Source organism: Melanerpes formicivorus, unplaced genomic scaffold (assembly GCF_026170545.1).
Source record: "Melanerpes formicivorus ecotype bairdi unplaced genomic scaffold, bMelFor1.0.p_v2 SCAF_21, whole genome shotgun sequence".
Taxonomy (NCBI): Eukaryota; Metazoa; Chordata; class Aves; order Piciformes; family Picidae; genus Melanerpes; species Melanerpes formicivorus.
In genome coordinates, this window is record NW_027142373.1 from 6258795 (window position 1) to 6283514 (window position 24720).

At 54.3% G+C, this 24720-nt stretch overlaps 2 protein-coding genes across 3 annotated transcripts in view; one reads left to right on the forward strand and one right to left on the reverse strand.

Moving 5' to 3' along the window:
* The window catches only part of SLC39A11 (solute carrier family 39 member 11), a 101477-nt gene extending 88088 nt beyond the window's left edge, over positions 1–13389 (reverse strand). For both annotated transcript variants that reach the window (XM_068151186.1, XM_068151185.1), the window contains exons 1-4: positions 13255–13389; positions 11931–12044; positions 10891–10929; positions 4664–4822 (exon numbers count right to left, since the gene is read on the reverse strand). In XM_068151186.1, coding sequence (XP_068007287.1) covers positions 4664–4822; positions 10891–10929; positions 11931–12038 — 306 coding nt within the window. In that variant the 5' untranslated portion in view covers positions 12039–12044; positions 13255–13389. The remainder of the gene's footprint in view (positions 1–4663; positions 4823–10890; positions 10930–11930; positions 12045–13254) is intronic.
* A 6786-nt stretch (positions 13390–20175) lies between these two features.
* On the forward strand, positions 20176–24380 carry SSTR2 (somatostatin receptor 2). Its single transcript, XM_068151176.1, has 2 exons — positions 20176–20437; positions 20886–24380. Exon 2 carries the CDS (start codon positions 20947–20949, stop codon positions 22060–22062), a length of 1116 nt encoding a protein of 371 aa, XP_068007277.1. The 5' UTR covers positions 20176–20437; positions 20886–20946; the 3' UTR covers positions 22063–24380.
* Positions 24381–24720: the final 340 nt, after the last annotated feature.

Consider the following 24720-nt stretch of genomic DNA (forward strand, 5'->3'; position numbering starts at 1 on the left):
TGATTTACTTTGTACTGAGGGAAAAAACAAACAAACAAAAAAAAGCCCCAAAATTACAAAGCCTGCATCTTGCTGACAAGGAAAAAGCCAGTCCAATGGAGATGGTATTTCCAGGACAGAATTACAGCCCTGGCTCCCCATACTCCCATCCCCAATCATCTTTTACATGAGAAGTATTGGCAGGCACCTAGTTATAACTGAGTAATGGCCCATCAGCTCCCTCCCTGGATTACACATTAACTCCTGCTTCTCCTGCAACATCTGCCCTCCTCTCCCTCCCCTTAGAATGTGATCAGCTCTCCCAGAGGAGACCTCAGGGCTGACCCTAGACCCCCCCCCCCCCCCCAATGCTGCAACACCCATCTAGGTTCCTGGACCAAGCTCAGCTCTGGCTGCAGACCTGCAGCCAGCATGGTGGGAGTGATAGAGCTACTTTCTGTATGTGGACAGATGCTTCCAAGCAAAATGAAGCCTCAAGGTAGAGGAGATGAAGCTGATTAAGCCTCATTATGCTATTTAGTGTAATGATCGTGGAGCCAGGAGGACGTCACACAGCCGGGAGCGGAAAGAACCAGGCGGGTAATAGCTGGGGGCACGTGGGCAGGTAGGGCTCAGCTGCTGTGCAGCCCACGAGGGGCTCATTATCTCCCACTGTGGCAGTCTGCCATCTCCTCAACCCTGTCTATGTCACCTTCCCAACCCCACCACCATCACAGAGTCACTATGGCTGGAAAAGACCAACCACTACCAAACTCTTCCAGGGCAACTTCTACACTGCACCCTTGAGCGCCACATTCAGACAGCTTTTCACTACATCTAGGGATGGTGATTCAACCACTTCCCTGGGAGCCTGTTCCAGTCTTTGAGAACCCTTTCAGTGTTGATGTTTTTCCTAATGTCCAAACTAAACCTCCCCTAACCTAACTTGATGCCATTTCCTCTTGCCCTATCAGTAATGACGTCTGAGAAGAGACCAACACTCACCTAGCTCCAACCTCCTTTCAGATGGTTGTAGAGAGTGAGAAGGGGGAGTCAGCCTCCCTTTCTTCAGACTAAACAACCCCAGGTCCCTCAGCCTCTCCTCATACAACCTAGGCTCAAGAGCCTCCACCAGCTTCGCTGCCCTTATCTGGACCCACTCCAGCACCTCAGTGTCTCTTCGTGCCTGTGAATTCCTTCTTGCCTGGAGGAGCATTTAAAGGCAGCGACCTGGAAAACACAGGAGCAAAGAAGCTCCTGAAAGCCTCAACCCAGGCACTTTTGCTGTACCTAGACCCAGCACCCCACCCAAAGCCAACCACAGAGACATGGCAATGCCCATGGAAACTCAAACAGCACTGTCAGGAGAGGTCTGCAGGACCTGGCAGCTCACAGACAACAGCAACACATGTGCATATGAGGAACCAAAGCAGCCAGGGACTGTCTGAAAACTTGAATGCATTCTCTGAGCTCTTGCTGGATTCCTCCAGGAAGAGAGAGGGCAAAGCAAGAAATCCATTCTGGAAACCCAATAAAACACCCCACTCTGAACAAAACCCAGCCACGTCAGCAGAGCTGCAAGACAGAGTTGAAGGATGAGAATAATAATACTTAATATTCCAGCATTCTTGTGCAGGAGACCCAAAATAGCTACTGAGCAATCAGGGACCTACTGCACTGAGCAGTGTTGTGAACTCTCCCTCGAAGGCTTCAGGGCTTGACATGGAAGCTCCTCAGTCCCAACCCTTTGTAGCAAAGGCAATAGCATCTCAACCACTCCATCATCTGCCCCTCTCCATCCAGAAGCCTCCCCAAATACCATCTGAAAGCCAAGGTCTCACTTAAAAAGCAGCCATAGGGTTAAACTGGAGTGAAGGAAGGAGAGAAAGCCATTGCAGCATTACCATGGCCAGGGGGGAGGAAACAGATGGGCTGCTGGGGCTGTTCAGTAGTGGTTTAAGATATTCCAGGAACTATAGCAATGTCCTGCTGCAGACCAGGCTCTGTCACCACCTCCCCAGCCCCCAAACCCAGCACAGCTGGTAAAGACACTTGATGCACACAACATGTGAGGAGACACACTTTGGTGAAGACACACTTTGGCTGAACACACCATGCCAGGAGACAGTGGCCAAAGTAAAGGAGAGCCCCTTCATCACACCTCCTGAGGTCTGTTTCTGCAATGGTCTTGCTCTCCAAATGCACCCAAATGACCTGCTGGGGTTTGTTGTCCTCAACCAGCTAAGCAGAGCACTCCTAAGCCAGCATCTCCTCATCCATAAAGGGTGAACAAACACTTTAAAGGCTTCACAGAAGGAAACAGTGAAAGATGAAGATGGAATTGAATAGATTTGTCTTCTGTAAGGAATTTAATGACTGCAGCTGTTCAGCACCATTAACCAGTTTGTCTTGGAGGTTTAACCCTCAGCTCAAACATTAAGCAAACACTTGGGCACTACCTTGAGCTCCAGCAGGAGCAGAGCCTTGCTCCCTCCCTGGGGAGCCTGGCTGGGGTGATAAGGAGTCATTAGAAGCTCTTACCACCTGTTGATATCCAGCAAACCAATTATGGAGAACTGCCAGGCAGAGAGCAAGCTCTCTGTGCAAAGAGCAGCCTGCTAAAATCAGATCCCTTGCCCTGACCTCCCAGGGGCACTGTGCCTTATGGTCTCACCAGCACCACTTTGCCACCTAAGTAGAGGAGAGAAAAACAAAGCCCTGGGAATTCAGCTCATTTGGAAAGAAGCAGAACTTGTTAGAAGTGAAAAGGCAATGGTTCAATCCTTGTCTGAACAGCACTGGCTCCTGAAGGAGAAGTCTGAGCTCCAAGTGAAGGGAGATGTATCCTGAGCCAAATTCTCCAGCCAGCACAGCCCCAAGGACAGCTCAGAACTGACCAGGCACCAGCTGATTTTTTTTATTTCAATACATTCAGCTGTAAGCTCTACCCTTCCACAGCATCCCACATAACTTCACCACGTCTCAGGGTACTCTGTCCTCTTCCTAAAGCACCTCAAAAGTCCCACCCCTTGCCCATTGTAGAGCTTCTGAACAGCCCCAGATGCCATCACTGCTGCCTCTGGTCAGGGAATCAGCTGAAGGCTCATCTATCTTCATCTCTCCTGACCCTGCCCAACTGATCTAGTGGAAGGATAAGCAGCGTTTTGCACTTGTACAAGCTCTGACAAGGTGGGTCCTGCCTGCTGGCTGGCTGCAGGAGACACCCCAGTGCAGGGACACCTCTTTGGCAGGAAGCAAAGGCCACAGGCAGCAGCATTAGCCAGGGGCTGTAGACCCTCTATCTACTGTAAGTCCCACAGGACAAGCATACAGTGGGATGTCCTCCCTTGCATGGTGCAAAGAGCTCTGTGAAACCAGGACACAACAGCTTCTCTCCCATCTTTGTGGATTTAAAGCAAGATACAATTGTGCACTTTTCATATATATTGCACTACTCCCACCACACCTGGTGGCCACCCTCATCACCACTCCATCCTGCTCTTTGCAATGAAAGAATTTCACTCCCCTGATCTCCTTCTCCCACTTCAAAAGGCAGCAGAGATGAACACCAAAGCATCAGGAAGAAGTGAGGTTTGTGGTACAACTGCTTATCCTCCCTGTTGGGAAACATCAGCTTCAGGAAGCTGATCAGATACACCCTGGGCCCCATCCAGCACCATGTAACCAGGGTCACTGCCAGGGCCAACACAGGCAAGAGACCTCGGGGCAGCAAAAGAAAAAGTCCAGATGGGATAGCAACCACCTTCCAAAGGCTCCAGCTGCCCAGCAGCAGCCCCCAGCCCCACACTGCATCCTGCAAAGGGTTTGGGAGCCCTGAAAAGAGGCAGGGCGTGGGTAGGCAGAGGGTGAGGAGCAGGACCAGGCTTTCAGCCATCTGCCACTGCTGTTATGTCTTTGGTCTTCACTCTAATTCATCCATCTGCGCTGGAAGCGCCACACCAGAACATCAGGCAATTTTCTTCATAGCAGAGGACGTGTTTGACTGCAGGTGTTAGGAGAGGCTCAGAAAGCAAGGCAGCAGGACAAGCTGATGCTGCAGGCTGGACACAGCTTTAACACCCTTCAAACCAAAAGCCTCACACTTCTCATAACCACAGGCAATCCTGCCTTCCACTAAAACAAAGAGCAAATGTTCACAGCTCTTTGAAAGTTTCTGAAAGCATCTTTCCTGACTAAGACATTCTGGTGTTTTCAACTGTAAAAGAAAAAAAAACCCCAAACCAAACCAAACCAACCCCAACCCAACATCAGCTTTCAAGTTAGTTATTTATTTAGCAACACTTGTCAAGGGTGGGATGGCTCCTTCGATTTTGAAACACTCAGAGGGTTGGCAAGCACTGTAAATTAAACCCCTGGGCTGAAACAGGAGGTCACACCTGAGCTGTTTGCCAAGTGTTGCTAGTGAAAAGAACAAAAGCAGAAGTGTGAAGGAAGTAAAAAAAAATAAATAAATTTAAAAAAAATAGGAAAAGGGGGAAAAAGGTAAATAAAAATCCAAGTGCAGCCAGCCTGAAGCTGCATCGGGCACTGGCAAGGCCGTCCTGGGGCTCGGAGAAAACTCAGGGTTTATTAAACCTGTGATAGAAAGCAATCTGAATGCAGCCCCTGCCAGGGCAGAGCTGAAGGAAGAGCACAATTCCCCAGCCCAGGAACATCCACTTACCAGTGCTGGGAGGAGCAGGTCAGCCATGTAGACAAAGGCTGCTCCCAGAGCAAAGCCCACGGCCACCGGGAGGAAAGCGAAGGCTCCGAAGCTGCCGGACTCCTCGGCCATGTCGATAGCTGGGGCCAGGAGGGACCAGTAGGAAGCAGCCAGCATGACCTGGGAGACAGAATGGGAGCAATGAGAGCCAACACTGCAAGGACCTTGACCCTGGACAGCAGCCCACTCTTGGAATCACAGCATGGTAGGGTTTGGAAGGAACCTCTGGAGAACACCAAGGCCAGCCCCACTGCCAAAGCAGGATCACACAGGACAGGTCACACAGGAACACATCCACAAGGGTTTTTAAAGTCTCCAGAGAGGCAGACTCCACAACCTCTCTGGGCAGCCTGTTCCTGTGCTCTGTCACCCTCACAGTAAAAAAGTTTTTCCTCATGTTGAGGTGGAACTTCCTGTGTTCCAGTTTGTATTCATTGCCCTTGTCCTATCACAGGACACCACTGAAAAAAGACTGTCCCCTTCTTGACACCCACCCTTCAGATATTTATAAACATGAATAAGATCTCCTCTCAGTCTGCTCTTCTCCAAGCTAACCAGCCCCAGGTCTCTCAGCCTTTCCTCCTCAGACAGATGTTCCACTTCCTTCAGCATCCTTGCAGCCCTCCATTGGATACTCTCTAGCATTATTCCTGTCCCTCTTGAACTGAGAGCCCAGAACTGGACACAATACTCCAGATGTAGTCTCACTATGGCAGAGTAGAGGGGCAAGAGAACCTCTCTTGCCCTGCTGGCCACACTCTCCTTAATACATCCCAGGATACCACCAAGGAAGGTGTGCAGGATCAGGATCCAGTGGGAACAAACAAAACAAGCCTGGAGAGAGCAGTAGGAGGGATGCTACAAGGAAAAGCTGACCCCACCTGTCCATCCAGGAACCCCTCAAAGTCCCATCTGCAGGCTGCTCAGAGGAAATGCTGCAGGGCACAGCACAAGTCCTCTCCTGCAGGAGAGAGGTGCATAATAAACTACTACATTTTCAATCACTTCTAACTAAAGAACGAGAAGCCAATTGCTGGAGACACCAGTCCCTGAGGGATGGAGTAAATCTCAGCTCACTGTGAGTAAGAAGAAAGCAGGCTGTCAAGTCAGGCTTAACCACAGCTGTCAAACTTCATATTTCAAATGCCACCTCCTTTAAAAAACAACCACACTCCCCAACATGGAAACACAAGCAACAAGGAAAGGCTTTGCAGAATTATGTTGTCAGCTTAAGTTAAGATAGGATCTCCCCACGGAAAACAGAGGCCTGACACTGCTCAGCCTCCAGATCCCATCACCACTGAAGTCAGGTGGAGCTCCCACCAGCTTTGCCGAACACAGGCTCCGGGGGAAGAAGATGACGGAGTTTAAAGTCACCCCAGCCTCACCAGCTGGAGAAGCAAACTGCTGGCATGCAGCAAGCACCTTCCCTTGTTTGGGAAGGAAAAGCCCTACACTTTTTTATGCAGAGGGACTTCCTAACCCTACTTGATGGAGGATCTGGAAGTCATTGACCTGCAGCAGCCAACAGAAGGGAAAACGTCCTTCAGGCTCCCCTCAATCCATCTCTGAGCTCAGCTGTGGGTTTAGAGAAGCAGCCAAGGTTCTGCCCAAAGATGCCAGCTCCTGCCCACCCTGTTCAGCATCAGAGCTGGCACTTGCCCCTCTGGTTCAGCAGCATCCCTTATCAGATGATGCTGATGAACTAAGGAAAGGGTGGGGACTTCTGCCAGCAACCTGACTGAAGTCACAAAAAATCACAACAGTCTGTGCAATCGTCCAGCTGGTGACAGGAACCCAGAGCCCACCAACGTCACCAAGCAAGCTGCTGTCAAAGGCAGGAAGAACAGAGAAAAATCCTGCCTGGGCTCTTCTCAGATCAATAAACCATGAAGCCACTTTGGTAGAGGGTCCAATTTTCAGCACAAAGCCTTCCCCTCACTCAGCCCAGCCAAGACAGGGAGCAAGGGACCCACAGCACCAGCTCGCTGGCACTGGGACACACACCTGCTGCCAAACCGGATTTGGACATTTTAGCAAAGAGACTTTGTGCTCCAAAGCCAGGATGCAACAACACTACAAATCTACCAGCTCTTGGGAGAACAAACTGTGGTAGATAGGGGAGGAAAAAGCACTCAGAAGGCAGCTGCGTATGTAAAGCAACTCCAGGTTGCAGAGAAGCCAAACCCCTCCCTAGGACACGTCAGCATAACCAGAGACAAACCCTGGGCACAAAACTCAACTGCCTTGTGCCACAGAAAATGACTGAACCCAGGTCTGTGTCCTCCCCCCCAAAGGAAAACCTTCAAAATGGGGCAGGCAGCAGGATTTATAAGCACAGTCTGCCTCTCCCCAGGTTCACCAGGTCTCCATCACTGGCCCTTGGCCACCAGCATCTCCTTCCAGGCAGGGACTCCATGTGGGTGCCCTATCTGGGCTCTCCCAAATGCTGGGGTGCCAACACTCCTCCCCACCCAGACCATGCAGCCAGCACTGCCCCAGCTCATCCCATGCAGCTTCAGAGCTTCTCTTCTGCAAATGCAGAATAAACAGGACAAGCATCTTCATCCCCAGCCACAGCTGGTGCTGCTGGGCCACACTGCTGCATCCAAATTAAAGCCCTCATCCTGTCCATTGGAAGCAGCAACATCTCAACACACTCCTGTGCAACCAAGATGGGAACAGCAGCTTCAAGCCAAGCAGCCACATCAACAGGGTGTGGATCAGAAAACTCAAGGTGATTACGAGTGAAGGATCCCCCCCCCCTTGGCAGGGTGGGAAGGAAAAGTGGAAGGTGAGGGGCAGGACACTTTCACTACCAAACCTTTTAGCTTGACTTCATTAAGGCTCCAACAATGAAAGCCAGCCTCAGCAGAGTCCTGTAAATTGCTGATGCTGTTTTAAGCAGCACTGAGAGGAAATATTCAATTTTCTGCTTCACCTGGGACAGAAGAAATCAAACCATGACCCAGGAAGAGACACAGACATGCAAGGCTGCAGGGCAAAGAGAACTGCAAGAACAGCACCTCCAGGATAACACCAAGATAACAGAGAACATCTGAAGCATTGTCTTCTTTCAGAATATCAAGATTTAAGATAAAAACCAGAATCCCACATCAGATGCCCAAGCAAGTGAAGTCTTGTCTCCATGGAAACACATCACCTCAGAGGCTTTCACATAGCAAACCCTCCCTTATCCATGATTTCCAGAGAGGACACTGAGGCAGCAAGGAGCTAAATGCTCAGACACTCGAGCAGAGGTACCAGGCTGGAAGAAGCTGAGCTCCTCTGTGCCATTAAAACCAGCCACGCGGGTCCCCATCACCCTAGATGACATTTGTGCCATCAGATGTGGTCAGCCTGAGCCATGCCAAAAGGAGATTTTGCTTGGCGGTTGGGATGTTCCCAGCACATGCAGGCAGCTCTCCCAGCATGCAGCTATTTGACCCTGTGCCCAGGCTTACTCTGGCTTCCCTCCTGATCAGATGATGCATTTGCAGTCAAGGCAGCACCAAGCCACAACCTTCTGGATCCCAAACCAACACTCTGCATCCCACATCATCCTCCTTGAGCTCACCTGGCCATCCCTGTCACATATCCTCCTCATGGCTCAGCAGTGGTAAGAGAAGATTTTTAGTAATTCAGGGCTTATTTTGCTTTGCAAGCTCCCAGAAAACAAGCAGGCAAATGGTTACCAACAGGACAGAGAAGGATCTGTTATCCCATTTCCCCAGTGATCCTGGTCTCAGAAAGCTCTGTGCTCACTCCCTGGAACACAGACTGTCAGGGATCCTGAGCTAAGCACTGAAACAGCAAGATTTGAAGCAGCAACCTGCCCCTAAAAGTGCAGGACAAGGAGATTTGCTGGCTCTGACAGAGCACAGAGGAAGTTTAATTAAACCCAGCAGCCCAGATTTCAGAGCCCAGACAAAGTTCTGTCTCTATCCCAGCACTTGGAGAAACAGCCTGGCCGTAGCTGCAAGAGATCTACATCAAAGTGATTGTGTTTTAAACAAAACTCCTTTAGAGCAAGAGCAGTGTCCACAATCAGAGCAACATCACTGTGTGAAGAAACACTTCATGTGAAGAAGAAAGAAAACATCGCAAACAGGTATCAAACCCAGCTGCTTTTTTTCCCCCACTACATGAAGCCGACCTGCCAGGCTGGGGAATAACCCAGCCCCTGTCAGACACAAGCTGCTAGGGGAACATCTGGAGCAAACCAAGCAAGGAGGAGGATAAAAGCTCCAAACTCTGGTGCTTTCACCACATTACTGTCACCCAAACCCTCAATCACCAAGCAAGGACCTGTGAGCACAGCAAGCTGAGAGCACAGCAACCCTAGGAACAACCTTGGTACAATCACCTCCGGGTCCCTGGCACCTTCCTCCGGAAGAGCTGGTCCTGGCCACAGAGGATCAGGGCAGGGCTGCAGTAACCCTGGGTGACAAAGACACCTCACCCCAACCAGCACCTGCAGGCCTTGAACATGGCCTAGAAACCTTCACAAGCCACAGCTCGTGGGTGGTTTGCGTGGCAGCACCTTCTGCCAGCTGGACCTGGCATCACAAGGTGTCCACACTGACATTGCAACCCAGACACTGCAGCAACCCCAGGAAAAAACCTCCCCTCTGCTGCTCCAAGCACAGCAAATCAAAAGAAGCTGGGGGAACAGCAAGTGTTTGCAGGACTTCTGCTGCCCCAGCCAAGCCACACCTCTGCCACGTAGGGATGACTCAGTAGCCTGGCAGGGTGACACAGTGGCCACAGCAAGAGCAGCATCATGCCAGGATGGGGCAGCACCCGAGCTAGCCCTCAGCCAGGGCAAACACCTTGCCATGCCCCAGTATCCCCCCGGCTGCAGGACAGTTGTGCCAGGAGACAGCATGCCACAGCAAGAGGACAGCCCAGCCCCTCCCTGTCCCCAGCAGCATCTCCTAAGCACCACAGAAGTGGCTCTGAGTTGGCTTGCAGGCACAAGGGTGTGTCTTCCAGAGACACGCAGCTCAGAAACCCCAAGCTGGGAGGAAAGCTCCGGAGCAGACAATTCCTAACGCGGGAGATTAATTTACAAACGATGGCACAAGAATCCACTCCATCCAGAAGGCAAGATGAATTATTCACACCATGAGCAGGTTGCAGGTACGTTCCAGGGAAGCTTGTCAGAGAGCTTTGTAGCCTTTCATGTCAACCACCAGGGCAGGCAGCTGGTTTGCTCCCAGCACTGGGAACAGCAGAAGATCTATGAGCTCCGGGGCTGCAACCACTCAAACTGTGCCTTCATTAGAGGCATCACAATGTCTGGGGGGGGCACAGGGAGGAAGGAGCCCTGCTCCACACCCAGCCATGGCATGAGCAGAGTTGCCAGGCTCTGCTGGACACATCACCCACGCTGCTGAGCTTGTGGTTCACCCAAGAGCTGACAGCATCACTCACGTTCCAGGCGGCAGCTACACAGCCAGGACATAGCGAGTGGCACCAGGCAGAGCTCTCTGCACCCACCATGCCCCCTGGGAAGATGCATCTTCCACACAGAGCACATCCCCTGAGCTCTGCTGAAGGAAAACAAATGTGATCTAACAAGTCTGAATGAGCCTTCACCTGCTCCCCATCACGGTAACAGCTGGGCAGCAGGAGAAGAGCTACATTCACCAGCCCAAACACAATTCCAAGCCACAAAATTTCACATCTCCCTTCAAGGAAGATGCAATAATCCCCACATTTAGTGTGCAGTCTGGATGTAGAGCTGCAGTGTCTTTACTGTCCCTTTGCCCAAGGGCTTAAAGCACCAATGTTGCGCAGGACAGCAAGAAGCTCAAAGCAAGCTTTGCACATTTAGCCTCCAGGACAAAGCCTCTTCTGCCTATCTTCATCACAAGAGCAATGAAGAAACCCAAGAGTGATACAGAAACCCAAGGCAATGAGAAGAGTTTAATTCAAGAAAGCCAAATCCAGCGTGGACAGCTCATGACCTTCCTCGTGCCACCACCACCCTCACTAAAGAGGCATCACAGGACCTGATCACCACCACTGCTGCCACTGTGCTCTTCCCTGCTCCACCTGCACCTCAGGCAATTACCCAAGAAACACTAATGTGAGTGGGCAACCAAATGAAGCATGATGTGGCTTCAGAGGAGTGGGCAGGAGAACACAGGCAGAGATAAGGAGTAGCAGGATGCTGTACTTACCCCTGCAGCAAAGCCTAAGCTCCCATCCAGAATCCGCCTCTGCAAAAACACAAACACAAACCACACCAGTTACTAACTGCCACCACTGGCTCCAGGCAGAGGCTGCAGAGTGCAACCAGCATGCAGAGGGGTGAAGCCAGCTGCATTGCTGCCACGCTCAGGTGACTTTCTTCTCCCCATTTCTGCACTCCAAGTGGTCTCTGTGCTTTGAGGCAAGAGCCATGCCGCTCTGGCAGCGGAGCCAGCATCCTGGGGTGATGGCACCCCACGACCACCAAGAGCATCCTGGCTTTCTCAGCCCACCAGCACTCCCTAGACCGGGCTTGGCCCACCCGGTGCCCACATCAAAGGACGCGGAAAGGCAAACCAGAAGCTCCCCTGCCCACCCATGCAGGCTGCCCTGCATTTCCCCTCTTGAAGATTTCAATTCCTCTGATTAGAGGCTGCTATAAACAAAGCCATTACTCTTCCAGTACCCCAGCAGAGTTTTATTTCTTTAGCACATCACCCTCCCCCAGGAAGAAAACCAAAGTGCTGCTGCAGAGGGAATCTCACTTTGCAACGAACTCCTGAATAAATCATCACAAGAGAGGCATAAATAATAAATCCATCCGGGCAACTTTTGAGCAGAGCAGCAAGAGAGGCCTCTAATTTTGGAATACAAGATGCCTTAACCAGCAGCACTTTGCTGCTTCTGACCCAGATCTGGCACTGGAGGCCTGGCAGCAAAACCAGGTTAAGGAGAACCACCTGGTGTTCCAAACACAGAGCCCTGCCTGCAGCTCTGCCCCATCTCCTGAGCACCATGAGCTTTGCTACAGCACATACCACAGCCCAGCCTCAGGAATTTGATTTCCTTCTCCTATTCTGTGTTGACACAGGAGAGAAATTAAACTGGGTTTTTCTTTCCTCCCGCCCCAGGACATCAAGTCCCTTATGCTTAGGACCAAGCAATAAACCCACCCACAAGCACGGTGCAGCCCTCCATCCCAGACCTTGTTCTCTTCCTGGGGGGTGGAGGACACGATCCCAGCACCCACCTGCCCGCTGGAAAACACAAACACCAGTGCTGAGCCAGCAGCTGTCAGCCCCCACGTGAGGAAAGTTCCCAGCACCGACTGGATCACCGGCCCATGCCCCGGGATCATGCTGACCTAGGAGAGACAAGGTGCATTAGGAGACCCTGGTGTTTCAAGACAGAGAGTAACAAACTCTTCCCTGGCTATTGGGGGAGTGCCCCAAGAACCCCTCCATACCAAAGAGGGCAGAACAAGCCTAATCATCCTTCCCCCACTGTCTAAGCGGCTGCCCTAAGGAAGGCGTTGCAACTTAATCCAAGCTCAGAGGAGCAAGAGGGGCCAAGGAGGGCTGCAATCCACTACAACCCATACAGTGCACAACCCCAGGGTGACTTTGAGCTCAGCTCCCCAAGCCAGCACCAGGACAGAGCAGGAAGAAGTGGTGCTCAAACCTCACCAAGTGAGGGGGATGCTTTGTCCCACATCCCTGGGGCAGTTTCTGGGCACATGAGTCATGTTCCACTTGTTGGTGGCACTTCTTTGTGCTGAAACCCAATTTTGCTTGTGCTGAAGGCGAACACCCCCACAGCATCTGGCTAAAGCTGTCCTGGGACTAAGCAAAACAGGACCAAGTCCTAGGGAAATATGGCTCAGGGCTGTGTCCAAGTGGCTGCTGAGGACCAGATGAAGGTTATCTGAGCACACTGCACTGGGAAAAGGGCCCAGGGAGCAGCACTGCTGACAAAACACACACGTGTATAAAAATAGACATAGAAATATATCAAATATTTATACGTTTATACATAAATATATCTAAACACAGACGTATTTATACATTCATATAAAAACACAACAGAAATACACGCACCGATGCTTTCTTAACCCCTCTAAGGCTCTCTCAGACCCCCAACCATGCCCCAGGGTTGCTATCAAACCCTGTAGGGTGGGTGCGTGGGTCTGACTCTCCCTCAGATGCCCGACTCCAAAGAGAAGGACTCTCCCCTTCCTACAGCCCCCACTCTCCAGCGCCCCGAGTCCCCTCGGGCCCCAAGGGGAACCCCAACACCTCACAGGGCCCTAAGGTGGGACTCCAGCACCTTCCTGAGCCCAAAAGGGTGGCCCCAAACACCCCACCATACCCCAAGGTGGGATCCAAATACCCTCTCCGGCCTCAAAGGGTGATCCCAAACACTCCACCAGGCCCCAAGGTGAGACCCAAATACCCTCCTGGGCTCCAAAAGGGAGTTCCCAACACCCTCCTGGGCCCGAAGGTGAGACCCAAACACCCCCCTGGGCCCCAAAGCAGGGGCCACGGACACCCCACCAGCCTCTCCCCAAACCTTACCGGGGACACCTCAACCCTGGTGCCGTCGCCCTCCGTCCCCCGGTCCCTGCAGCCGCCGTGCTGCCCCCGAAGCGGCCGCAGCCTCCAGTCCCCGCTCACCGCCCGGCACTCCCCACCACGGCCCCGCCGCCACTTCCTGGTGCCGCCGCACGTGTCGCCGCCGCCGCCCCGCCCACCACCGCGGCCTCCACCAATGGGAGCGCGGCGGGGGCGGGCCGCCCTCGGCTCTTCGGTTCGGGCGCGAGAGGCGGTGAGAAAGTGAAGCGGGCGGGCTGCTCGGGCGGGCGCGGCAAGCGCTGTCACTGCTACTGCCCCCCCCCAGGGCACAGCACTGCCCCTCCAGCCCCCGCCGCCCCCACCCCGGACTTCCTGCTGGGCTTCTCAAAAGCAGCTCCTGGTGTTTAGGGTGGATGCCCTGAGAGCATCCCTTCCTGCCACCCAAAGCATGTCCCTGCCACCGGTGTGACGAGTTGTGTCCACACAACGCAATCAGCCATGCACAACAGCCCATGGGTTGTACCTTAATGATCGGCACATGGCAGTCTGATGGAAACAACACACCCTCACCCCCATTATTGCTGGCATCCGTCCTTATCACTGCCTTCAGATGGCACTGGGCACCACCATGTCCTCCAACTCTCGTTGATGTCTTCTCAAAGTCCCATCGTGGGACCACACAGTGACCAAGACTGCAGCCCTGGATGGACGGGCTGCCTGCAGAAGCAGCTCCAGCACCTCCCTAGTAGCACAGCCCTGTTGGCAAGACGGAGAGGACAGCCACAGCACAGAGGGAGCCAGCCCAGCCTTGGGGCTTGCTGGTGCCTCCTACTTGTGCCATGCCAGAAGATACAAGGGGGTGGCCAAAGGACACATCCAGCTCTTTTGCAGCATAACACGTCTTTATTAGAGTGCTTCTCTCTTAACAGCCTTTGATCAGCCTCCCCTGCCACAGCTGGGAAAGGTCAAGGCCATTTGAAACCTCCCTGATTCAGGATTTAATCAATCGCCCCTGAAATTGCCTCCATCCTTCATTAGCTCCCACAACAAGGCATATGCAGCTCGAGGTGCCAGCTGGGAGGGACATGGGGACAGGGCAAGCAGCTCTACTCACTGCCCCAGGGTGACAGAGGCTCTGGCAGGGCTGGGGACAGCTGGTGAGCAGGCAGAACTGGCCTTGGGGACACCGCTGACACAAGAGCCTGCCCTGCACACTGCTATGGACTGAGGGCAGCTGGCAATGATGTCCCTGACTGGGGACTTAGGGGCAGACCCAGGAGATGGGGACAGTTGTGGTGACATCGAGGCCAGGTGCAGAACATCAGCAGAGACAACACACGGCCCACTTTGCCCAGTGTAACTTCTGTATGCAGGGACACCTCTGTGTAACCTTTTCCAGGATGACAGAGGGATGGGGACAGGGTCCAGTCTAGCCCCTTCCCCACGCCAGGCAGATGGGGAGTTAGTCCTCCATGGCCCCTGTCTGGGCAGCACCAGGAAAGACAAGACTGAAGTCACATCCCTGTGTTCCCTGGAGTCCCTAAAATACATCTTAAACAACAAAAGGGGCACAAATTCTTGTGCAATCTCCTCAAGGTGTGTGAGATGCTGAAAGGAGCAGCACCAGAGCCCTGATTCCTGGGAGCTCTGGGGCCAACAGACAGACCCAAATGTCTTCTTCTCTTGCAATAATACTCCTTGGTGATGTCTGGGGCAGTTGTGCCAGGCAGAAAGTGAAGAGAGACACAGCTCAGCTCAGTGATGGCTCAGGGCACAGCAGGCTGAGGCAAGTCTGGAGATGCCCCAGCGGTGCCTGTCACAGGGCAAAGCAAGCAGGGTCCCTCTGCTCCCATTCTGTGTTCCCTTTGTGCAGTCTAGGCTCATGGCTGGGCTCTTTCCCAACCCAAATTCATTTGTGTCAAGCTGGTGCAGTGGATGGAGCCAGCTTGGACCTGCATGAAGGCAGGAGAATGAGAGAGCAGGGGAATGAGAACATCCAGAACCATCCCAGAGGACAGAGTATAGGAGAGCGGTTTCAAAGGCAGCACCAGGCAAAACCACACCATCTCCATCCCACCAGCTAGTGGAAACTATTTGACACATCTAAGGGCACAGAGAACAAAGTGACAGCTTTATGCTTCTCCACTGGGTTTGAAATCACATGAGAGATCTGATGGACGTGGTGCAAGGCTAGGGAAGCTCTAAGTCACCCCAGAACTGAGCTACAACCCATGGGTGCTTGGAACCAGAGGGGATGTGGGCACCAGCAGATGGGTGCCTGCTGTAACTAACCCTGACACTTCAGGCTGGAGCAGGGAGCCTGGCTGCCAAATGCAGAGAGAGCTGTTAAGTCCCTATTTAATGCACATGAGCCTCCGACAAGGCAAGCACAGCGGGGAGAGGCACAGGCAGGAGCAGAGGTTTTGGGTTGCGGTTGCCAAAGGCTCATTAGCGTCAAGGGTTTAGCAAGATGATTCACAGGGAGTGTGTGCAGCAGCTCTCACTGCAGCCCAGCCCCAGTACCCTCGGAGAGATCGATAAAGTCATTACAGAGGCAAATAATGGCCGGGTGAGAAGGGAAGAGGAGGGAGTGGGAGGAAGGAGCCGTATGGGGAGGATGTGGAGCTCCCATGGGAGAGCTTCCGACCTTCCAGGGCTGCAAAGAAAGCTGCATCCCACAGGGTCTGGATGCTGCTGCCCATCCTGGCTGCAGGTGAAGACTGGAGCTCCTCTCCCTCCCCATCCATCACTGCTGCCCGATGAGATCATGTCTGTCCAGCCTCAACCAGCCAGGTTCTGCCCTGCCTCGGGGTTGCAGGGAGATGGTCCAGGCCCGTTTGTCTGGATGATTATCAGAAAGCTAAGCCTCCCCCATCACAGACAGCTCTGTAATTGAGCCAGGCAGCCTCCAGCCTGGCGTCAGCAGAGCCACCAAAGCTGCTCAGATCTGCTGGGCTGGAGATGGAAAGGGAAAGGGTAGGGAAGGAGTAGTACCACCTGAAGTGCTCATGGGAGAAGATACACCACAGTCATATCACAGAACAGCTTGGGTTGGAAAGGGCCTTAAATATCATCAAGTTCCAACCTCCCTGCCACATCTATCATCTATCATCTAGTTGCAAATCCCTGCCAGGAAGATGTCTAGTCCTCCCACTAGACCAGGTTGCTCAAAGCCTCATCCATCCTGGCCTTAAACACTTCCAATGATGAGGCATCCACAATTTCTCTGAGTAACCCATTCCAGTGTCTCACCACCCTCCTAGTAAAGAACTCCTCGCTAATGACCAATCTAAACCTACCCTGTTCTAGTTTAAAACCATTGCTCAGCCATCTCTGCCTGTGCTGTGCTGTCCCTACAGCCACAGGGAGCAGTGGAGTCTCTCTAAGGGCAGTGAGCTTGGCCATGGATGCTCTATGCATGAAGTCAGAGCTGCCTGGGGGCACTTCTCTCCAAGTTGATGAGAAGCCCTGGGGCTCCTCAGGCTGGAACCGCACCCTGAACACTAGGAGTGGGGCCGGTTAGGCTGTGTGGCATCGCTTCACTCCCTCCCACCACACCATGGGACACTGCAGCCACGTACCCAGAGGAAAGGAGATGAGAGGAAGCTTCAACTTGCAGGGTCCTGTCCCCCAGCACATGCAGGATCCAGAGTCATTTTTGCCATCAGTCATTAACAGAGGCAATGGGGGAGACCAGTAGAAGGACTGTGGGTGGAGCAGTCATGAGGACAGCAATGGATAGGGCTGAGACAAGCAGAATGTGTGCAGGGAGCCTCTGGCACCCATTTGAGACCCAAAAGTGTGTGACTGGCCCCACCCCCCACCCCCCATTTCTTGCCCCAGCAGCATAGGACGCTGCAAGTGAGCAGAGCACAGGAGGAGCAAATTGCAGGGTGAGCTGCACACAGGAGTAAATCCTGACTGCTAGGGAATGACAGCTGCCGCCCAGTTTCCCCAGTTCCCCTTCATCATCAGACAGCCCCCACAGGTCCAACACAGGCTCCTTCATTCCTGCAGGCTGCTGGAGATGTCACTGCCTCCCCTCCATGTATCAGGGAGAAAGGGCAACTCACTCTACCCCTCTGTTGGCAGCCAAAGCCCAGCTCCTTACAACACTCATTTCCAGGACAGGGGTCGAAAACACTCTTTTCCATGGGGACTCTTGCAGGACAGCTGGGAAAGGAGGGCAGAAAACTTGGAAGGACTTTACAAACCGCTTTGTGGTCACGTAATCCCCATGCCCCTCTCCCAGGGGTTGTATTGGCCACTGAAGCCATGTGGGAAGAGGCTGTGCACCTCTCCTCTCTCCAGCCCTGCCAGCGCAGCGAATGCTTCCCAGGCTAAAGGACAAAGAGGAGTTTATCTGCCAGCACCAAAGCAGCTGCTGGGGTACATCTCTGAGGGACCACCCAGAGATACAGATCAGACTCCACACTAGGCTTTAATTCTGCCCTAAATCTAAGCAGAATTTAAATAAATAACTGTATCTTTGCTAGGCTCAAGCATGGCTTCCCAATTCAGCTGGCTGCTGTTTGCTCCTTGCTGGGTAGATACCAGCTCAGCTCAGCCCCTTAATTCACACTGCCCATAATTTCATTAGTTTGGGTATTTTCTTGCTGAAGCTCAAATCTGATTTTAACCAAATGAGCTTTCTGGTCATATTCATGCAGCTCTCTGGCCCCTGCTTCCCACACCAGCTTTCCACAGAGGTGAAAGTGAAGGGCAGAGGGTGGCTGAAGCCCTAAGGCTCTGCAGGCAGCTCTGAGCAGTCCCACAGCCAGTGGAAGGCATTCAGGGACTTCAACATTCATCTTGCCTCAGCCACCTGCTGCTCCAGCCCTCCAGCTGAGTGGGAAGATGACTCTCAGCTCCACACTGGGAGAAACTGCTGTGAACCTGGGCTGGGGGCTGGGCTGGGGGTTGGGCTGGGTGCCAGGGCAAGGCAGGATGGCAGCACGAGCAAGACTTGTCAACTGCAGGGGCTGCATGGCAAGGGTCCCCAGGGAGGGATGTGGCAGCATCACCTGTTCAGGGGGGAAATTCAAGGAGGCAGCACTGGAAAGGAGCACAGCAAGACTCTATGTTACCAACCCCACTGGCAACAGCTGCTGATGCAGCGCTGAGGGAAGGGCACGGTCAGGACATCCCTCCTGGGCACAGGAACCAGCCAAGAGAGAATAAAACAACCATGAAAAGGTCACAAGGCATCAACCCTCTCTCCTGTGGCATGCTGGTGTGCTGCATTTCCTCCTCCCTGGCATGAGGGAACATCTCTGCTCTGCCTGCACCTGTGCTTGTGTTTCCAGCAGGCAGAGCACAGTGGTGGTCCCCAGGTCCATGTGTAGACACTTGCCTGGAGCAGGGAACTGCCCCCAGGGCTTGCACATTCATTGGGACACCCCAACCCCAGTAGATAGCACCCTGCAGAGACTCAAGCCCCCCTCCACCAGCCAAACCATCTTCTTCCCTGTCCTCCCTCCTCGCACACTTTTACTGAGACAATAATTTGCACATCATTTACTTCAGCAGCTTCTCCCAGTCTCCTAAAGATTTATGAGGCTGATCATGATTCTCACTCTTGCTCCAGGACCTGGTGCCTTCAGATTCACCTTGGGAAGTGGATGGCTAAGTGCAAACGAGAACCTCTCAGCCCCTCTTGCCGCAATCGGCAGCTTTGCTCTGGGCTCTTTGTTCCAAGTCACTCTTAATTTCCTGCTTTCTATTGTCTCTTTGGTATGTGATGGAAAGGGGAGAGGGAACTAATAGCTATTATTTAATTGCTTTCAAGATCTCAAACAAACCAGAGCAGAGGTTATCTGCCCCAAACCTCTCTTTTTTGGTCTTCCTCCTCTAGTCATCGTTACTGGGTAACTGCAGAAGGAGAGGCTGAGGCAGTAGCCACCTGTATTGCTCAACTACCCAGAGGCTCCAAAGCTGTGAGCAGCCCCCCTTCACCTTCTCACCTCCCCCCAGACTGTGACAAGCCAGCAAGGACTTGCCTTGCCTTGCCTTTGGTGGGAAGGTCCAAAATCCTGAGGTCAAGATGCTCCCAGCTGCCCAGGAGACTTTGGGTCTCCCACACACCTCTTGGGGAGTTCCGATTGGGGTCCCAGCATGGCCATTATGTTGCCATTACTCTGCTCCATCCCTCCCCACTGGTGACCCTGGAAGCAGAGGTCTTTGCATCACCATTAGAATCAAACTGGGGATAGTCAGCTTCTGCAGCAGGAGCCAGGCAGCAAAGAAAAGGAAAGAGCGAGAGACACATGGCCATGTGGGGTCTCTTCTGTGGGAAGCCGCATGGAGCCAGACAGATCGTCCCATGCTCCGAGGTGGAGCAGGGTCCCTGCACCCATGCTGTCACCTGCACATCCCCTCCAGAACACGTCCGTTGGACTCCCCGTGAGCCCCTGGTTTTGGGCACCCTTTGCCACACATCAGCAGCCTCTGCTGAAAGAGATGCTCCACTCCCAGGCACAAATCCTGGGACTGCATGGCCGGCCGGACCTCTGCGAGCAGCCCGCAGAGCCACAGGCAGCCCGGGTGCCCTGCTTGGCTCACAGGCTGCTGACATGGCAGGAGGCTGGGTGGGCACTGCAGGGTGAGCATGGCAGGGCAGGCAGGGGAGGGGGTGTGGGTGGGCAGAGCAATGTGGGCAGCGTGGGCAGGGCAGAGGAGGGTGGGCAGAATAGCAGGGAGGTGAGCAGGCAGGGTGGGCGGAACAGAGCAGGCAAGGAAGGCAGTGCAGGCAGGCAGGGTGGACGGCGCAGGCAGGGAGGGGAGCCGGCGAGGTGGGCGAAGGAGAGCAGTGCAGAGCGGGCAGGAGCAGGCAGGGAAAGCAGAGGAAGGTGGGAGGTACAAGGTGGTCAGGGAGGACAGCTGGCCGGGTGGGCAACAGAGCAGTGCAGGCGGGGAGGGGTACTAGCAAGGTGGGCAGAGCAGGGCAGGGTGGGCAGAGAGCGGCTGTTCGGGCTGTCCCCGCCCCGGCCCAGCAGAGCCGCCCCGCACGGGGCGGGGCGCAGCCGGTGCGCTGGGTCCAGCAGCGGAGCCGCGTCGGGAGCGCCGGGAGCGCGGTGCGGAGCGGTGCGGAGCACAGCGGAGCTGTTCAGTGCGGGGCTGTTCAGAGCGGAAAGCTGCCGGTGACCCCCTCGCTGCCCTCCGGCCCGGGGTGCAGCGGCGAGAGCAGGTAAGCCGGGATGGAGGGTGGACAGCACCGCCCCCGTGCCCCTTACAGCGGCGGGGAGTGCAGGGTGGGTACTGGGGAGCGAGGGTTGCTCTCCTCAGCGCCCATCGGAGTCGTCCGGGCTCGGTGTGCCTGTCCCGGTTTGGGTCGTGGCCGGGAGGGAAAGGGACTGGCAGGTTTTGCCCCGTACTTGGTGCTCCGGGCATCAGTCGGGGACTCCCCGGCTGGGTTTTGGGACTCCCAGTAGCTCCAGTCAGCAGGAGCTGTGGTATGTCCGGAGCTGACTGCTGGCATTGCATGGGCTCCGGAGCGGGCATGGGGTAGGTGGTTTGGGGAAAGCCCCTGTGGGAAGCATCTCTCCCACCGAGCCTGACAGCAGGGTGGGCAAGTCCTCCCCAGGAATCCTGTCACTTCCATCTCTGATTTCTAGAATCTTCTCCTTTATCCCCAGAGCAAGGGAAGATGACATCTTGGCTCCTCTGAACCAGCAGTACCCAAGGACCAGCAGAGCCATGGAGCTGGAATATGAGCTGCCCAATGCCACCGCATTCTGGTTCTCCCCAGCTTCCTCCTTTGACAACTTCTCCGTGGAGGCAGCCACCAACACGTCGCAGAACGCCACAGGCCAGCACTTTGACCTGACCAGCAATGCCATCCTCACCTTCATCTACTTCGTGGTCTGCATCATAGGGCTGTGTGGCAACACCCTGGTGATATACGTCATCCTTCGTTATGCCAAGATGAAGACCATCACCAACATCTACATCCTCAATCTGGCCATTGCAGATGAGCTGTTCATGCTGGGTCTGCCCTTCCTGGCCATGCAGGTTGCCTTGGTGCACTGGCCCTTTGGCAAAGCCATCTGCAGAATTGTCATGACAGTGGATGGGATCAATCAGTTCACCAGTATCTTCTGCTTGACGGTTATGAGCGTTGACCGGTACCTGGCTGTTGTCCACCCCATTAAATCTGCCAAGTGGAGGCGGCCCAGGACAGCCAAAATGATCAATGTGGCCGTCTGGGGTGTCTCCCTGTTGGTGATCATGCCCATCATGATTTATGCTGGGGTGCAGCATAATCACGGCAGAAGTAGTTGCACTATCATCTGGCCAGGAGAGTCGGGTGCCTGGTACACAGGCTTCATCATCTATGCCTTCATCCTGGGCTTCCTGGTGCCTCTCACCATTATCTGCCTTTGCTACTTGTTCATCATTATCAAAGTCAAGTCCTCAGGCATCAGAGTAGGCTCATCCAAGAGGAAAAAGTCAGAGAAGAAAGTCACCAGGATGGTCTCCATTGTGGTTGCTGTCTTCATCTTCTGCTGGCTTCCTTTCTACATCTTCAATGTCTCCTCAGTCTCCATCCTGATTGTGCCCACACCTGTTCTCAAGGGCATGTTCGACTTTGTGGTGGTCCTCAGCTACGCCAACAGCTGTGCCAACCCCATCCTTTATGCCTTCTTGTCTGACAATTTCAAGAAGAGCTTTCAAAACGTCCTCTGTCTGGTGAAGGTCAGCGGCATGGACGAGGCAGACCGGAGTGACAGCAAGCAGGACAAATCCAGGCTCAACGAGACCACAGAAACCCAGAGGACCCTGCTCAATGGTGACCTGCAGACGAGTATCTGAGAGGACAGCAAGGTTGTCCTTCCTTCACTCTCCTCTTCCCACTTGCTCCCAAATGGCAGTGGGATGTATGGAGTCAGGACAGGAAAGCCATATCAGAGGATGGTGGTGACACACTGATGGACGGTGGGGTCCTCAGCTGGGCTCCTCCTGAGCTGCTGGTGAGTTGGCTTTCGAGTGCTGGGAAGGATCTACTGTTCAAGAGGAGCTGCCTCGCCAGGAAAACAAAGACAACTTGTAGCAATGCAGTGCATTCCAACACCAAAGTGCCACCATGGGCCACAGGTATCACCAGGGTGGCTCTGCTGGTTTCCCTGGTGCTGCCCTCGGGGCTGATTGGTTTTGAGTGTTCTGCCCCAGGATGATGTTTGCACACGGACACACACACAGAGCAAGGCAACCTCAGGAGGAACCAAGACCACAGGTGCGTGCCAACACCTATGCCACTGCAGAGCTTAACTATGGTATGGCCAAGACCTGGTGAGAGCTCCCTGGAGATACCTGCAGTCACCTTCCCTGAGGAGACAAGATATTTGGGCTGCATTTTGCCCACCTTCTAAGTTACTCCCTCACCTTCCCTGAAGCCTCTCTGCTGCTGTTTGACTGCATCCTTTGTGACAGCCACCCTGCCCAGAGGTGGCACGCCAGGACCAGGATGGAGGTGGCTGCCCCATCAAGAACCGTTCAGCCGCTCAGGCAGCTCCCACCACAGTCCCATTTTGCCTCCTCCAGCCCCACCGTCTCCCGCTGCTGGAGAGCCCTTTCCCTCCTCCCGCCGTGACGTCACCTGCCCGCAGGTTTTCTGCTCGGATGGAGGATCTCCCCCTCTCTCCCCCCCCAGCAACCGCTGCTCCTTCCTGGGGTCAGTCCCACGCTGTGCCAGCAGCCTAAATCGCTGCTGTCCCCTGCGAGCCACGGCCGGGCTGGCTGAGCAGCGGCAGCACTATCACCCAGCACCAGCTCCTGGTGGGAAATCCTCGGAAGCGTTTAAACAGCAGAAAACCACCGGGGGAGGGGGTTTGGAGCAAGCTGGTATGGGAAGCAGCACATCCCACTGCCAACAGCTTCTGCATCTTCCTGCCCCGACTCTGAGGATCCCTGGGGCTGCTGTCCCCGCGGCAAGCAGCGAGCAAGCATTGACTGGCTGCCGGTGACGTCGCTGGTGGCATCTGCCCTGCTCCATCCAGGCAAGTCACACTGGAGGAAGGGGTGATGGAGAGGATGGGGACAAGAGGTGGGGTGTGCCAGGGACTTATCCCAGAGCTGAAGGGACCAGGCAGAGCAGACAACAGGGCTTCCAGCAACATGGCATGAGGAAGGGTAGAGCAGCATGCGTCCAGCCCCCCCAGTCCCTTTACTGCATCACAATGTGGAAAAGGGGGGACACGAAGTGCAGTTCAGTGTCAGGTTGGTGGGTCTGGCCTGACATCGACTACATTTAGCTTCTCAAGACTGTACTGGAGCGCTCAGTTCTGTCCCTGTCCCCTTTCCCAGCTCAGCACACAACCCGGGGCTCAGGAGCCCTGACCGCCTTGCTCCCATCCCGGCACAGCCGCCCTCCTTGGCCAGCGCAGCAGGAGAGCTGAGGAAAAGCCCAGGGGAGCAGGAGAAGAGCTGTCTTCCTGCCAGAGCACCCGGAGCAGCCTCTGTGCCAGAGGCCAGGCTCTGTTCACAGGCTCCTGCCGTGGGAACGCAGCGGTTTAGGTGGAGAAAACAACCGGGTCCTGCTCACTCTTCCCTTTCCCATCCCACCCTGACATCCTTACACCAGCTCCATCACCAGCAGACACGGAGCTTTTGCCTCACACTCCTAGCCATGCAGGGGATAAGGATGAGTGTTGCCCACGAGATGCCACCCACTGGCCTTGGGGTACCACCTTGCTCAGCCACATACCCCCAGTCAATGCTCTGAGAGCACCAGTTCTGGGACAAGTTTTCTTGTGGCTCTGCCAGGCCCCTGCAGAGAATTTCTGCCCAGATAATCACACCCATGATGCTGTGCCACCCCAGCATCCTGTGCCCCTCTACCAGCCCCCAAAAAAAGGCTCAGTGCCAGACTTCATGCCTGCTCCCTGGCACAGCTCTTTTGGACCCTGGCTCCAGCACTGGAGACACAGCCCAAGGCTCAGGGAGGACTTTCTGTGGGGCGTTGTCAGCATTTATTTGCTTTTAACTCTGCTGCTCCTCCAAGGAACATGTGTCTGCTCAGGGGCACCTTGTGGGCTCAGCACTGAGCGGGCACCTGCCTGGCCCTCGCTGCCTGTACCACGCTGTATGGGCAGCTGCTCACCCAGTGCCTCTGCACCGGCTCCGTGAAGGGAAGCAAAGCCAAACGTGGCTCTGAGGCAATGCAGGCAGCCCTGCTGATGCTGCAGGAATTCAAACATGAGCAGCATGTCATGCTAAAGAGAAATACTGGCTGGTGATAGCCAGACCTGCTGCAACCAAAGCCCTCTGTTAGGAGAAGGCTTCAGTGTCAGCGTTGCGGGCATGCGTCAGCAAGGCTTTGGGTATTTCATACCTGGTGGGTGGTGAAGGAGTCAGCTGTGTGGAAAGCAGGGGAGGCAGTGGGAAAGGAGGTGTCCTGAGCTTCTTGATGTTCACACCCCCCAGCACTCACCTGCAGCAGAGCCAGAGCCAGACCAATGAGCAGTCCTGACC